This window comes from Trachypithecus francoisi, unplaced genomic scaffold (assembly GCF_009764315.1).
Source record: "Trachypithecus francoisi isolate TF-2019V2 unplaced genomic scaffold, Tfra_2.0 Lachesis_group6, whole genome shotgun sequence".
In the NCBI taxonomy this organism is placed as follows: Eukaryota; Metazoa; Chordata; class Mammalia; order Primates; family Cercopithecidae; genus Trachypithecus; species Trachypithecus francoisi.
In genome coordinates, this window is record NW_022681471.1 from 86,630,354 (window position 1) to 86,645,026 (window position 14,673).

A 14,673-nucleotide genomic window follows, 5' to 3' on the forward strand; every position below is an offset into this window, starting at 1 on the left:
AATTGGTATAGTATATTCTGTTTCTTTTCTTTCTTTTTCAAGACAGAGCCTTGCTCTGTAACCAAGGTAGAGAGCAGTGGTGCTATCAGGGCACACTGCAGCCTCAACCTCCTGGGCTCAGGTGATTCTCCTGCCTCAGCCACCTGAGTAGCTGGGACTACAGGCATGTGCCACCATGCCTGGCTAATTTTTTGTATTTTTTGTAGAGATGGATTCTCCCTGTGTTCTCCAGGCTGGTCTTGAACTCCTGGCCTAAAGCGGTCCTCCCATCTCGGCCTCCCAAAGTGCTGGGACTACAGGCATGAGACCCTGTGCTCAGTCATGAGAGCTGTTCATAGGGTGCCATCCATGTGGCAGTAGGAGCTGTCAGTTCCTCTGGTGGTTTCAAAGTTGGCCGTAGAGGAAATGCTGAATACGATGAGTACTGCCTTGTAATCCTCCAGTAGCATGTTCTCGTATAAACTGTTTCCATTATATTATGGAACTCTTCTGGGCATTGCCTTCTTTATTAGAATGTTTCTCTGACATCACCTAGGACATTATGGGTATTTCAGGTTTCAAGATTATTTTATATCTTTCATTCACAAAAAAATCACCATACCACCACATCTGGAAATTCTCTGATCCAAAACCTCAGCCATTGCTGTTGGGTAGCACTCATGGGCTTTTGCCACAATCTCCAGTCTCTATAAATACAAGTTGCAGACATTTTCAAAATCATGTCTGCCTGTGGATCTTATATAAGTGCTCAAAAGCATCAAGAGAGCTTCTGCTCTTTGCAATTCAGACATAGCCTGCTTAAATGTGGACTTCTTTTGTGTTGTTTAATGGAGGGAAGCTAGCAATATTCTCAGATGTGAAACATGCATCCTGCAAATGACAAGTAACCTGATTAGGTACTGTGTTTCTCGCGTAGTACCAGGGGTAGTAGGCAGTGACAGCAGTTCATTTTTTTGTTGGTTGGGGAGTTAGGGGTGGATCCTGCCCAGGTTATTCCTAAGAATTTCACCATTTGAGGGGGTCCTTGGATTTTTGTTGCATTTATCAACCACCTCTGTTGGTCATGTATGTCACTATTGTATGTAAATCAGTCCTAACTTGCTCTTCAGTTTTTTGTTTTTTGAGACAGGATCTCACTATGTTGCCCAGGCAAGAGTGCAGTGGCACAATCACAGTTCACTATGGCCTCCATCTTCCTGCCCCAAGCGAACCTCCCACCCAGCCTCCCAGGTAGCTAGGACCACAGGTGTGCACCACCACACCCACTAATTTTTTATATTTGGAGAGATAGGGCCTCACTATGTTACTGATCTTGAACTCCTGGGCTCAAGCAGTCCTCCTGCTTTGTCCTCTCAAAGTTCTGGGATTACAGGCAAGAGCTACCATGCCTGACCGAGAACTGTAGCTTTATAGTAAGTGTTGAAATTAGGTGCTATAAATCCTCTAGCTTTTTTCTTCCTTTTCAAAATTGCTTTGGCTGTTCTAGGCCCTTTTTTTTTTTTTTGAGACGGAGTCTCACTCTGTCGCCCAGGCTGGAGTGCAGTGCCGGATCTCGGCTCGCTGCAAGCTCCGCCTCCCGGGTTTACGCCATTCTCCTGCCTCAGCCTCCGAGTAGCTGGGACTACAGGCGCCCGCCACCTCGCCCGGCTAGTTTTTTTGTATTTTTTAGTAGAGGGGTTTCACCGTGTTAGCCAGGATAGTCTCAATTTCCTGACCTCGTGATCCGCCCGCCTGGGCCTCCCAAAGTGCTGGGATTACAGGCCTGAGCCACTGCGCCCGGCCATGTTCTAGGCCCTTTTAATTTCCATATGAATTTTAGAAGCAGCTTGTCAATTTCTAATTATTAATTTTGTTTTATTGATTGTGATCAGTGTTGTTTGTAATATATATATCTTAAGGAACCTTCTGAGGTTGTTTTCTTTGTGCCCTAGTATTTGACCAAGTTTTGTGAATATTTTATGTGCACGTGAGAAAAAGTATATTCTATATGATCAGGGTGTGGTGTTCAATATAATACATCCAAAAGATCACCTTACTGATTATGTGATTTAGGTCCTTTATATTATTACTCATATTTTGTCCATTTAATCTGTCTCATTCTGTGAATGGTATGTTAAAAGTCTCCCTTTAGAGAATATTTATATTTCTTCTTGCATTCTTTTTTTTTTTTTGAGACAGAGTCTTACTCTGTTGCCCAGGGTGGAGTGCAGTGATGTGATCTCAGCTCACTTTTAGCTTTCTCTAATTCCTAACCAAGTGTCCTGGATATTATTCTTATTCTCTATTGTCTTGACTTTATTTATTATTTATTAAAAAAAATTTTTTTAACTTTTATTTTAGATTTGGGTACTGTATTAGTCTGTTCTCACACTCCTATACAGAACGACCTGGGTAGTTTGTAAAGAATAGAGGTTTAGGCTGGGCGCGGTGGCTCAAGCCTGTAATCCCAGCACTTTGGGAGGCCGAGGGGGGCAGATCACGAGGTCAGGAGATCGAGACCTTCCTGGCTAACACAGTGAAACCCCGTCTCTACTAAAAATGCAAAAAATTAGCCGAGCGTGGTGGCGGGCGCCTGTAGTCCCAGCTACTTGGGAGGCTGAAGCAGGAGAATGGTGTGAACCTGGGAGGCGGAGCCGAGATCGCGCCACTGCACTCCAGCCTGGGCAACTGAGCGAGATTCCATCTCAAAATAAAAAAAAAATAAAAGAATAGAGATTTAATTGACTTATGGTTCCACAGGCTGAACAGGCTTCTGCTTCTGGGGAGGACTCAGGAAACTTACAATTATGGTGGAAGGTGGGCCGGGCACGGTGGCTCAAGCCTATAATCCCAGCACTTTGGGAGGCCGAGACGGGCGGATCACGAGGTCAGGAGATCGAGACCATCCTGGCTAACACGGTGAAAACCCGTCTCTACTAAAATATACAAAAAATTAGCCGGGCGAGATGGTGGGCGCCTGTAGTCCCAGCTACTCGGGAGGCTGAGGCGAGAGAATGGCGTAAACCGGGAGGCGGAGCTTGCAGTGAGCTGAGATCCGGCCACTGCACTCCAGCCTGGGCGACAGAGCGAGACTCCGTCTCAAAAAAAAAGCAAGGCATGTCTCACATGGCAGCAGGAGAGAGAGAGCAAAGGGGGAAGTGCCACACACTAAACAACCAGATCTTGTGAGAACTCTCACTATCACAAGAAGAAGGGGGAGGCTGGGCATGGTGGCTCACACCTGTTATCCCAGCACTTTGGGAAGCCAAGGTGGGTGAATCACCTGAGGTCAGGAGTTCGAGACCAGCCTGGCCAACATGATGAAACCCCCATCTCTACTAAAAATACAAAAAGTTAGCTGGGCATGGTGGCATGCGCCTGTAATCCCAGCTACTCAGGAGGCTGAGGCAGGAGAATCGCTTGAACCCCAGAGGTGGAGGTTGCAGTGAGCCAAGATGGCGCCGCTGCACTCCAGCCTCAGCAACAAGAGCAAAACTCTGTCTTAAAAAATATATATATATGAACAAGAGGGAAATCTACCCTATGTTCCAATCACTTTCCAGCAGGACCCTCCTCCAACGCTGAAGATCGTAATTCAACATGAGATTTGGATGGAGTCACAGAGCCAAACCACATCAGGAACATGTGCAGGTTTATTAGGCATTTGGTAAATTTTTGTCCAACCCTTTTAATTTTAGCATTTTGCATGAATGTTTTTAAGCATGTCTCTTGTATGCAGCATAGTGCTGGGCTTTGCTTTATGAGGCAATGTTAAACCCTTTTTATTTTATTTATTTATTTTTTGATTGTATATGTTTTTATTTTATTATTCATCTAAATATTGCTGACCCGTCAACAGAATAGCCCAGCCAGACATATGTAATAGTAATTAAATGCAGTTGTCTTTGATACTTTGCTGACTTTACATGGAAAACATAGCTTTTACGTATTTTTAGGTTTTTTCATTTTTATTTTTCAGTTTCTTTTTTATTTCAATAAGTTTTGGGGAATGGTTGGTGTTTGGTTACATGAATAAGTCCTATAGTGGTGATTTCTGAGATTTTGGTGCACCCATCACCCAAGCTGTATACCCAAGTGTAGTTTTTTGTCCCTCACCCCCCTCCCACCTTTCTTCTCAGTCCCCAAAGTCCATCGTATCATTCTTATGCCTTTGTGTCCTCATAGCTTAGCTTTAATATTTTATTAAACATATTATTGTTACTATTTTAAATAAATAGAGATGGTGTCTTCCTGTGTTGGCCAGGCTGGTCTTGAACTCCTGGCCTCAAGCAGTCCTCCCGCCTCAGCCTCCCAAAGTGCTAGGTTATAGGTGTGAGCCACCACATTTGTCCCCCTTTTTCTTGTAATAAGTGAATTAAGCCCATTTGTATTTATTCGCATTACTGTTAAGCTTGGTCTCAATTCTCTCATTTTATTTTATGTTGTAATTACTGTGTGTATATATTACATTTACTGTATTTCTTTCTCTCTCTCTCTCTTTTTTTTTTTGAGACAGAGTCTCACTCTGTCACCCAGGCTGGAGTATAGTGGCACGATCTTGGCTCAATGCAACTTTGGCCTCCCCAGTTGAAGCGATTCTCCTGCCTCAGCCTCTGAGTAGCTGGGATTACAGGCACGCACCACTACACCTGGCTAAGTTTAAAATTTTTAGTAGAGACAGGGTTTCGCCATGTTGGCTAGGCTGGTCTTGAACTCCTGATCTCAGGTGATATGCTTGCCTGGGCTCCCCAAAGTGCTGGGATTACAGGTGTGAGCCACTATGCCCAGCCGAAACATGATTGACTTAGATGAGTTGACTTTGTGTCCTGCAGTCTTGCTAAGAGCTTCTTTGTAGATTCCTTGGGATTGTCTACATAGACAATCATATTGTGTGAGAACAGAGACAGTTTTATTTATTCTTTCCAACTGGTTATATGCCTTTTATTTCCTTTTTCTTGCCTGATTTCACTAAAGTAGGACTTTGAGTAGGATTTTGATTTCAAATAGGATTCGTAAAAGCGGACGTCTCTTGCCTTTTTCCTGATCTTCTAGGGAAAGCATTCAGTCTTTTTCATTACGTATGATGTTAGCTGTAGGTTTTGGTAGATGATCTTTAGCAGGTTAAAGAAGTTTCCTTCTATTCCTACTTTGATGAGAGTTTTTGTCAGGAATGAATGTTGAATTTTGTCAAATGACTTTTCTGTATCAATTGATAATTGTGTGGTTTTTCTGTTTTAGTTTCTTAACATGGTGGATTATATTGATTGATTAAAAATGTTCAGCCAACCTTGCGTTCTCTGGATAAACACCAACTGATCATGCTATGTGTTTACATATGTTGCTGGATTTGATTTGCTAATATTTGTTGAGGCTTTTTACTTCTATGTTTATAAGGGATATTGGACTGCAATTTTCTTTTCTTGTCATGTCTTTGTCTGATGTTGTAATCAGGATAATGATGGCCTCATAAAATGAGAAGTGTCCTTGTCTAGAAAATGGAAGAGGAAGGATTGTATAGAACTGATGTATTCCTTAAATATTTGGTAGAATTTACTAGTGAAACTATCAAGGCCTGGGAATTTCTTTTTTGGAAGGTTTTAAACCACAAATTCAGTATCTGTAATTGATATTCCATTCAGTTGTCAGTTTCTCTTTGGGTAAGTTTTGGTGTTTTATATATTCATGGAATTGGTCCATTTCATCTAAGTTGGTGAATTTATGTGAATAAAGATGTTTGTGGCATTCTCTTATTCTCATTTTAATGTCGTTGGGGGTATATAGTAATATATCTTCCATTTCTTTTCTTTCTTTCTTTTTTTTTTTTTTTTTTGAGACGGAGTCTTGCTCTGCCACCCAGGCTGGAGTGCAGTGGCCGGATCTCAGCTCACTGCAAGCTCCGCCTCCCGGGTTTACGCCATTCTCCTGCCTCAGCCTCCCGAGTAGCTGGGACTACAGGCGCCCGCCTCGTCGCCCGGCTAGTTTTTGTATTTTTAAGTAGAGACAGGGTTTCACCGTATTAGCCAGGATGGTCTCGATTTCCTGACTTCGTGATCTGCCCGTCTCGGCCTCCCAAAGTGCTGGGATTACAGGCTTGAGCCACCGCGCCCGGCCCCCATTTCTTTTCTTTTCTTTTCTTTCTTTCTTTCTTTTTTTTTTTTTTGAGATGGAACTTGGCTCACTGCAACCTCCACCTCCTGAGTTCAAGCAATTCTCCTGCCTCAGCCTCCCGAGTAGCTAGGATTATAGGCCTGCACCACCATACCTGGCTCATTTCTTACCTATCACTTTAAGCTGGAAATGGTACTGTTACTTGAAACTGTCTCTCCTCCTACCTTCCAAGACCCCACACTTTCCTGGTTCTATTTCTACCATCTAATAATTGTATTAGTCTGTTCTTGCATTGCTATAAAGAAATACCTGAGACTGGGTAATTTATAAAGAAAAGAGATTTAATTGGCTCATGGTTCTGCAAGCTGTACAAAAAGCATAATGGCTTCTGGGGAGGCCTCAGGAAACTTCCAATCCACAGCAGAAGGCAAGAGGAAGAAATAACTTTTTTTTTTTTTTTTTTTTAGACAGAGTTTCACTCTTGTCACCCAGGCTAGAGTGCAAGGGCATGATCTCGGCTCATTGCAACCTCCGCCTCCTGGGTTCAAGTGATTCGCAATTCTCCTGCCTCAGCCTCCTGAGTAGCTGGGATTACAGGTGTGCACCACCACGCCCCGCTAATTTTTGTATTTATAGTAGAAATGGGGTTTCACCATGTTGGCCAGGCTGGTCTCAAACTCCTGACCTCAGGTGATCCACCCACCTCGGTCTTCCAAAGTGCTGGGATTACAGGCATGAGCCACCATGCCCGGCAGCATATCTTTGTGTGTGTGTGTGTGTGTGTGTAAGATAGGATCTCGCTCTGTCATACAGGCTGGAGTGCAGTGGTGTCATCTTGGCTCACTGCAGCCTCGACCTCCTGGGCTCAAGTGATCCTCCTGCCTCAGTCCCCCAAGTAGCTGGGATTATAGGCATGCACCACAATGCCCAGCTAATTTTTGTTTGTTTGTAGAGACAGGATTTCGCCATGTTGCCCAGTCTGCTCAAATTCCTGGGCTCAAGCTATCCGCCTGCTTCAGCCTCCCAAAGTGCTGGGATTACAGGTGTGAGCCACTGTGCCCAGACAGCAGGCACATCTTACATGGCCAGAGCGGGAGGAATTGGGGCCCAGGTGCCATACACTTTTAAACAACCAGATCTCATGAGAACTCACTATGGCAATGACAGTACCAAGGGAGGATGGTGTTAAACTGTGAGAACTACCCCCATGATCCAATCCCCTCCCACCAGGCCCCACCTCCAACATTGGGGATTACAATTCAACATGAGATTTGGGTGAAGACGCAGATCCAAACCATATCAAGAATTTACTCTGCAACCTTCATAGCATATTGGTGCTCCCTCAAACTCTGTACTTGGTGCTTCTCTCAAACTGTGCTCTTTCTTAGCTATCCAATTTATTCTGGTGGTTTCAGCTGGTACTGAAATGATCTTACCCTCCCCAAACCTTGGCCTCTGCTAGCCTTCTCTCCTGAGCTCCAGCTGGACATCTCCGTCAGTGTGTTCCATAAACACTCTAAAGTCAATCTCAATTTTTCTTCCATCAACTCATTGTCTATCCTGTTTTGCTAATGTCTATATATGGCTCCAGCCTCATCCCAGCTGTTCATGCAGTTATCCTGGGAGCAATACTGTCTCCCTTTCTCCACAGAACAGCACTTCTGTATTGTTTATAAGTATAAATATATTTTGTTTGTTTGTTTTGAGACAGGGTCTCTCTGTCACCCAGGCTGGAGTGCAGTGGCGCAATCTCAGCTCACTGCAGCCTCTACCTCCTGAGTTTAAGTGATTCTCTTGCCTCAGGTTCCTGAGTAGCTGGGATTGCAGGCACCCTCCACCACGCCTGGCTAATTTTTATTTTTTATTTTTTATTTTTAGTAGAGATGGGGTTTCACCATGTTGGCCAGGCTAGTCTTGAACTCCTGACCTCAAGTGATCTGCCTGCCTTGGCCTCCCAAAGTGCTATGATCACAGGCGTGAGCCACCATGCCCAGCCAGCTGCTGCTGCTGCTGCTTCTTCTTTTTTTTTTTTTTAAGACAGAGTCTTGCTCTGTCACCCAAGCTGGAGTGCAGTGGTGTGATCTTGGCTCACTGCAACCTCCGCCTCCTGGGTTCAAGCGATTCTCCTGCCTCAGCCTGCTGAGTAACTGGGACTACAGATGTGCACCAGCAAGCCCAGCTAATTTTTGTATTTTTAGTAGAGATGGGGTTTCACCATGTTGGCCAGTCTGGTCTTGAACTTCTGACCTCAGGCAATCTGCCCAGCTTGGCCTCCCAAAGTGCTGGAATTACAGGTGTGAGCCACTGCGCCCAGCCTGCTTCTTCATTTTTTAACCCAGCAACTTGCACATGTCTGGACACATAATGTTTGTTTGTTTTTTTATTGGTTTTCCAGAAATATGCTTACTGAGGCACATAGTGTTAACTCAGGAGTGCAGCGATCTTTTCTTCATGTATTAATAAATTAACACAGTAACAGAGCTGTTCTGGGTACCCCCCACCCCAAAAGTATATCAAGCAAGACACGAAATCAGGTATCCAGTGTAGCTCTTTTTAGTCAACTTTCAACAGGGCTCCATTGAGAAGATTAGTTCCTGCACATCTTTTTCATGCATCCCATTCTGATCACTGGAGATTGTTATTACAGGGGTCCGTGTCATTCGAGGACGTGGCTGTGGATTTCACCCGACAGGAGTGGCACAGACTGGACCCTGCTCAGAGGACCATGCACAAGGATGTGATGCTGGAGACCTACAGCAACCTGGCATCTGTGGGTGAGGATGATTGTCCATGTAACTCCTAGGAGCATGTGTTTCCTTTCTTGGTTGCTGTAACATGTGCAGCCTTGTGAGGGTTTAATGATATTGAGAGTCACAGATGAGTAATCAGTTTAGGGCACCAGGAAAAATGTGTGTGTTCTTACTTCCCCAATGAAAGCTTTAAATGGGCCCCCTTCCTTGTGCAGCTCATGAAGATGCACCTTCCTCCTCCATCAGAGGCCCTAGAGCTCAGACAACTTGGCCCACGTCCTGTGCCATTTCCCATTAACAGGCTTCTGCGTGGCCAAACCAGAGATGATCTTCAAGTTGGAGCGAGGAGAAGAGCTGTGGATATTAGAGGAGGAATCCTCAGGCCATGGTTACTCAGGTAAGTGGGCAAGAACTGGACATATGGAAAACAGGGGAAATAAGAGCCTGGAAATTCAGGTCAAAGGGTGCAACACTTTCTAGGAATCTCTTTTTAGAGGTCCTAGCTCTTTGAAAATAAGGACGGAAGGTCTACATGCTTCAGATACTAAAGTCACACATCTTAATATCACACTCAAACTTCAGTGCTTTCTCCTGTTTTATCTTGATTTTTTTTTTTTTTTTTTTGATGGAGTCTCACTCTGTCACCCAGACTGGAGTGCAGTGGTGTGATCTCAGCTCACCACAACCTCCGCCTCCTGGGCTCAAGCAATTCTCCTGCCTCAGCCTCCCAAGCAGCTGGGATTACAGGTGTGTGCCACCACGCCTGGCTAATTTTTGTACTTTTAGTAGAGATAGGGTTTCACCATGTTGGCCAGGTTGGTCACGAACTCCTGACCTCAAGTGATCCACCTACCTTGGCCTCTCAAAGCGCTGGGATTATAGGCATGAGCCACCACACCTGGCCTTTATCTTGATTTTTAAGTTATTTACCACTGTTATTTATCTCTGCCTCATCTTAAGCATTTATTCTTTACTTTTTTGAGACAGAGTATCTCTGTTGCCCAGGCTGGAGTGCAACGGTGCAATCATGGTTCAACCTCAACTTAAAACCTCAACTGCCCCATTTTAAGTGACTTTTCCAGGGCAGCCTCCCTAGTAGCTGGGACTACAGGCGCACACCACCATGCCTGGCTGATTTTTGTATTATTATTATTATTTTTTTTGTAGAGACAGAATCTCACTATGTTGCCCAGGCTGGTCTTGAATTCCTGGGCTCAAGTGATCCACCTGCCATGGCCTCCGGAAGTGCTAGGGTCAGAGGTATGAGCCACCATGCCTGGCAACATTTATTCTTCCTTCCCTCCATTGCCTTGGATGCTTTCTGTTATCAGGCATTCGTTCATATATTCATTTAGTCATCCATGAAACTTTAAATGAGTATCAGTTATATGCCGGGTATGTTCTAGGTGTGGGAAACTGGTAGTGAATAAAATAATATCTCTGTTCTCTTGGAGATTACAATATAGTAGGGGAAAGTGACCAGAAACAAACAAAACATCATATGTTTGATGGTGAAAAGAAAATCAGTGCAAGGTAAGAAGGATAGATATTGATATGTGCTTTTAGGAAATAGAGGTTTTTGTTTGTTTGTTTGTATTTTTCAGATAGAGTCTCACTCTGTCACCCAGGCTGGAGTGCAGTGGCACGATCTCGGCTCACTGTAACCTCCACCTCCTGGGTTCAAGTGATTCTCTTGCCTCAGCCTCCCAAGTAGCTGGGATTACAGGCGGGCACCATTATGGCCAGCTAATTTTTGTATTTTTAGTAGAGATGGAGTTTTGCCATGTTGGGCAGGCTGATCTCAAACTCCTGACCTCAAGTGATCTGCCCACCTTGGCCTCCCAAAGTGCTGGGATTACAGGCATGAGCCACTGTGCCCGGCTGGAATAGAGTTTTAAGGTTGTGTTAAGGAGTTTAATTTTATACTGTGACAAGAGAAGCCAGTTTGGGATTTTACATAAACGAGTGACATGCTGTGATTTGTTTTTAAAGGATCTCTCTCACTGCTGTGTGGCAATGGTTCTGTTGGGGATAATGCCCTCAGGCATGATAATGACCTTCTTCACCATCAGAAGATTCAAACATTGGATCAAAATGTTGAATATAATGGATGCGGGAAGGCTTCCATGAGAAAACAGGCTTTGTTAGACGTAAAAGAACACCCACAGGAGGTAAAAACTTTGAATGTCATGAATGTGGGAAAGCTTATTGCAGGAAATCAAACCTTGTTGAACATCTGAGAATACACACAGGAGAGAGACCCTATGAATGTGGTGAATGTGCAAAAACCTTCAGTGCAAGATCATACCTCATTGCTCATCAGAAAACTCACACAGGGGAGAGACCCTTTGAATGTAATGAATGTGGAAAATCTTTTGGCAGGAAGTCACAACTCATCCTACATACAAGAACACACACTGGAGAGAGACCCTATGAATGTACTGAATGTGGGAAAACCTTTTCTGAGAAGGCAACCCTCACAATTCATCAGAGAACTCACACAGGGGAGAAACCCTATGAATGTAGTGAATGTGGGAAAACATTTCGTGTAAAGATATCCCTTACCCAACACCACAGAACTCACACAGGGGAGAAACCTTATGAATGTGGGGAGTGTGGGAAAAACTTCCGTGCAAAGAAATCCCTAAATCAGCATCAAAGAATTCACACAGGTGAGAAACCCTATGAGTGTGGTGAATGTGGGAAATTCTTCCGAATGAAGATGACTCTCAATAATCATCAGAGAACTCACACAGGTGAAAAGCCCTACCAGTGTAATGAATGTGGGAAATCTTTCAGGGTACACTCATCTCTTGGGATCCATCAGAGAATTCACACAGGAGAGAAACCTTATGAATGTAACGAGTGTGGTAATGCTTTCTATGTGAAAGCACGCCTAATTGAACATCAGAGGATGCATTCAGGAGAGAAACCCTATGAATGTAGTGAATGTGGGAAAATCTTCAGTATGAAGAAATCCCTCTGTCAACACCGGAGAACTCACACAGGAGAGAAACCTTATGAATGTAGTGAATGTGGAAATGCCTTTTATGTGAAGTACGCCTCATTGAGCATCAGCGAATTCACACAGGAGAGACCCTTTGAGTGTCACGAATGGGGAAAGCTTTCTGCCGGAAAGCACATCTCACAGAACATCAGAGAACTCACATAGGCCGGTCCTGGCGTTGTACAATGAAGAAAGCCTCTGTCTGAAGACTTCCCTCACTATTGGATCAAGCTCCTTGGGGCATATGATCACTAGGGCACACAGTGAGCCTGTGAAAATTTGGCACCTACATTTGTATCAAATATGTCCTGATCCCCTAGGGGATAGCTCATTGCTTTTATTCGGATTTCCCTAATTAGTGGTGTGTGAACATCCTATCTGTTGATTGGCTATTTGGGTTTTTTTTTCTGTGCATTGACTGTGCATGTCCTCTGCTCATTGTTTTCAAATGGGCTGTTCATCTCTTGCTTTTTGGTTTAAATGTTGTTGTTTTTTACATATGAGAATATAAAAATCCTTTTTTTTCCAGTCATGTGTGTTGCAAATATCTTCTCCCAGACTGTCATTGGTTTTTAAATTTTGTCATCTGTTTTCTTCTGCTGAAGTTTTATTTATTTATTTATTTATTTTTTATTTGTTTTGAGATGGAGTCTCACTCTGCGGCCCAGGCTGGAGTGCAATGGCATGACCTCAGCTCATTTCAACCTTTGCGTCCCGGGTTCAAGTGATTCTTCTGCCTCAGTCTCTTGAGTAGCTGGGATTACAGGTGTGCACCACCATGCCTGGCTGATTTTTGTATTTTTGGTAGAGATGTGGTTTCACCATGTTGGTCAGGCTGGTCTCTAACTCCTGACCTCAGGTGATCCACCCACCTTGGCCTCTGAAAAGTGTTGGGATTACAGGTGTGAGCCACTGTGCCTGGCTAAAGTTTATGTTTTTAATATTATCAGTTTCAAGATGATAATATTCTCCTATACTTTCCTCTAAGGTTTTCCTTTCAACATTTAGAATTTCAATCTCCTGTGAGTTTTTTTGGTATAGCATGAAGTGTGCAATACATACTACTATATTGTCTTTATATAATTTTACATAAATGGGATCACACTGTATTTAAAGTTCTGCAGCTTGCTTTTTTCATGTAATGTTAGCTTTCCAACATCTTTCCTTGTTGATAAGTATAGGTCTGACTAGTCATTTATCTCTCCATTCCCGTAGCAAAAGACATTTGTATCTTTTTCAAGTTTAGTGTCTAAATCTAGAAGTGGAACTGATGGGTCATAGGATTTAGGCAATGTGCTGGTTATTAAGCTATTGTGTCCCAGCTCCAAACCCACCCTTCTTGACTGTGCTTTGTGACTCTACAACTACATTTTGGCCTTGCCAACTGCTCCCTGTTGGGCCTTGCCAATAAGAGATACTAGATACACACTTTGGGGCTGGAGAGGGAAGAAGGGATTTGATCCTTTTTTTCTATTCTTTTTTTTTTTTTTTTTTTTTGAGGCGTAGTCTCGCTCTGTCGCCCGGGCTGGAGTGCAGTGGCCGGATCTCAGCTCACTGCAAGCTCCGCCTCCCGGTTTACGCCATTCTCCTGCCTCAGCCTCCCGAGGAGCTGGACTACAGGCGCCCGCCACCTCGCCCGGCTAGTTTTTGTATTTTTAGTAGAGACGGGGTTTCACCGTGTTAGCCAGGATGGTCTCGATCTCCTGACCCCGTGATCCGCCCATCTCGGCCTCCCAAAGTACTGGGATTACAGGCTTGAGCCACCGCGCCCGGCCCCTTTTTTTCTATTCTTATTAGCTCTTGGTCATTGGAGTGTCTGCTCAGCATTGCTTCTTCACTCAGACACCAGCAGTTCCTTGTCATAGCAGCGGTTTAATTTAGTTTGCAGCTTTCCAGCACTCACAGATGGTAGCCCATCCCCTCTGAGACACAAGTATCAGCTGGCTGGTGTCACCTCCTTAGAGATGTGAATTCTAGCCACGTGGGACCCCTCCTCCATCCTTCTAAGTTTTAGTAATTTCAACTTATGGTTGGGTGTAGTGGATCGCACCTGTAATCCCAGCACTTTGGGAGGCCGAGGTGGGTGGATTGCTTGAGCCCAGGAGTCAAGACCAGCCTGGGAAATATGGTGACACCCTATCTCTAAAAAAAAAAAAATTCAAAAATCAGCTAGGCATAGGACCACACCTGTGGTCCCAGGTACTTGGGAGTCTGAGACTGGAGGTTGAAGCTGCAGTAAGCCATGATTGTGCCACTGCACTCCAGCTTGGGCAACAGAGCAAGACCCTGTCTCCAAAAAAATTGTCACTTCTTCCCTTTGTTATGCCAGCCCAGCTGTTTTCTGCAGTTGCTACCTCCCTGATAACTTTAATGTTCTCTTTTTGTCTCTTCACTTACTTGGTTTACAACCTCATGACTAGTTAAAATTATTTATAAGTTCTCTCTGTTAAAATAACTAGTGTGGTTTTTGTCTCCTTGTTGGCTCTGATTGATACAGAAGGTTTTTTTTTTTAAACTTTATTAAGTATTGGCATTTCCTTTCCGAATTGTATTAATTTATATTCCCATGAGCAGTTTGAGAAAGTTTTCATTTTGCCATTCAGCAGCACTTATTATCAGTCCTTTAAATTATTGCCAATCTGAAAGGTATGAAATGGCTTTGAGCCTTGGCTCCCATGAGTGTGCTTTGTCTTTCTTTCTTTTGTTCTTTCCTTCTCTTCTCTTCTCTTCTTTCCTTCCTTCCTTTCTTCCTTTCTTCTTTCCTTCTTTCTTTCTTTCTTTCTCTCTCTCTCTTTCTGTCTTTCTTTCTTTCTTTCTTTCTTTTTTGTT

The 14,673-nt window shown here is 43.8% G+C and overlaps 2 protein-coding genes across 2 annotated transcripts; both read left to right on the top strand.

Moving 5' to 3' along the window:
• The first annotated feature begins 863 nt into the window (after window positions 1-863).
• On the top strand, window positions 864-9,317 carry LOC117077775 (zinc finger protein 157-like). The gene is made up of 3 exons (XM_033201397.1): window positions 864-883; window positions 8,659-8,861; window positions 9,139-9,317. Exons 1-3 carry the CDS (start codon window positions 864-866, stop codon window positions 9,315-9,317), a joined length of 402 nt encoding a protein of 133 aa, XP_033057288.1.
• A 1,415-nt stretch (window positions 9,318-10,732) lies between these two features.
• ZNF157 (zinc finger protein 157) lies at window positions 10,733-12,388 on the top strand. The gene has a single exon (XM_033201596.1). It carries the CDS (start codon window positions 10,948-10,950, stop codon window positions 12,007-12,009), a length of 1,062 nt encoding a protein of 353 aa, XP_033057487.1. The 5' UTR covers window positions 10,733-10,947; the 3' UTR covers window positions 12,010-12,388.
• Window positions 12,389-14,673: the final 2,285 nt, after the last annotated feature.

Coding starts and splice junctions, on each gene's coding strand:
- ZNF157 (XM_033201596.1), top strand. CDS start 10,948: ATGCGGGAAGGCTTCCATGAGAAAACAGGCTTTGTTAGACGTAAAAGA.
- LOC117077775 (XM_033201397.1), top strand. CDS start 864: ATGCATCCTGCAAATGACAA. Junction 884..8,658: donor ATGCATCCTGCAAATGACAA/GTAACCTGATTA, acceptor AACTTTCAACAG/GGCTCCATTGAGAAGATTAG. Junction 8,862..9,138: donor CAGCAACCTGGCATCTGTGG/GTGAGGATGATT, acceptor TCCCATTAACAG/GCTTCTGCGTGGCCAAACCA.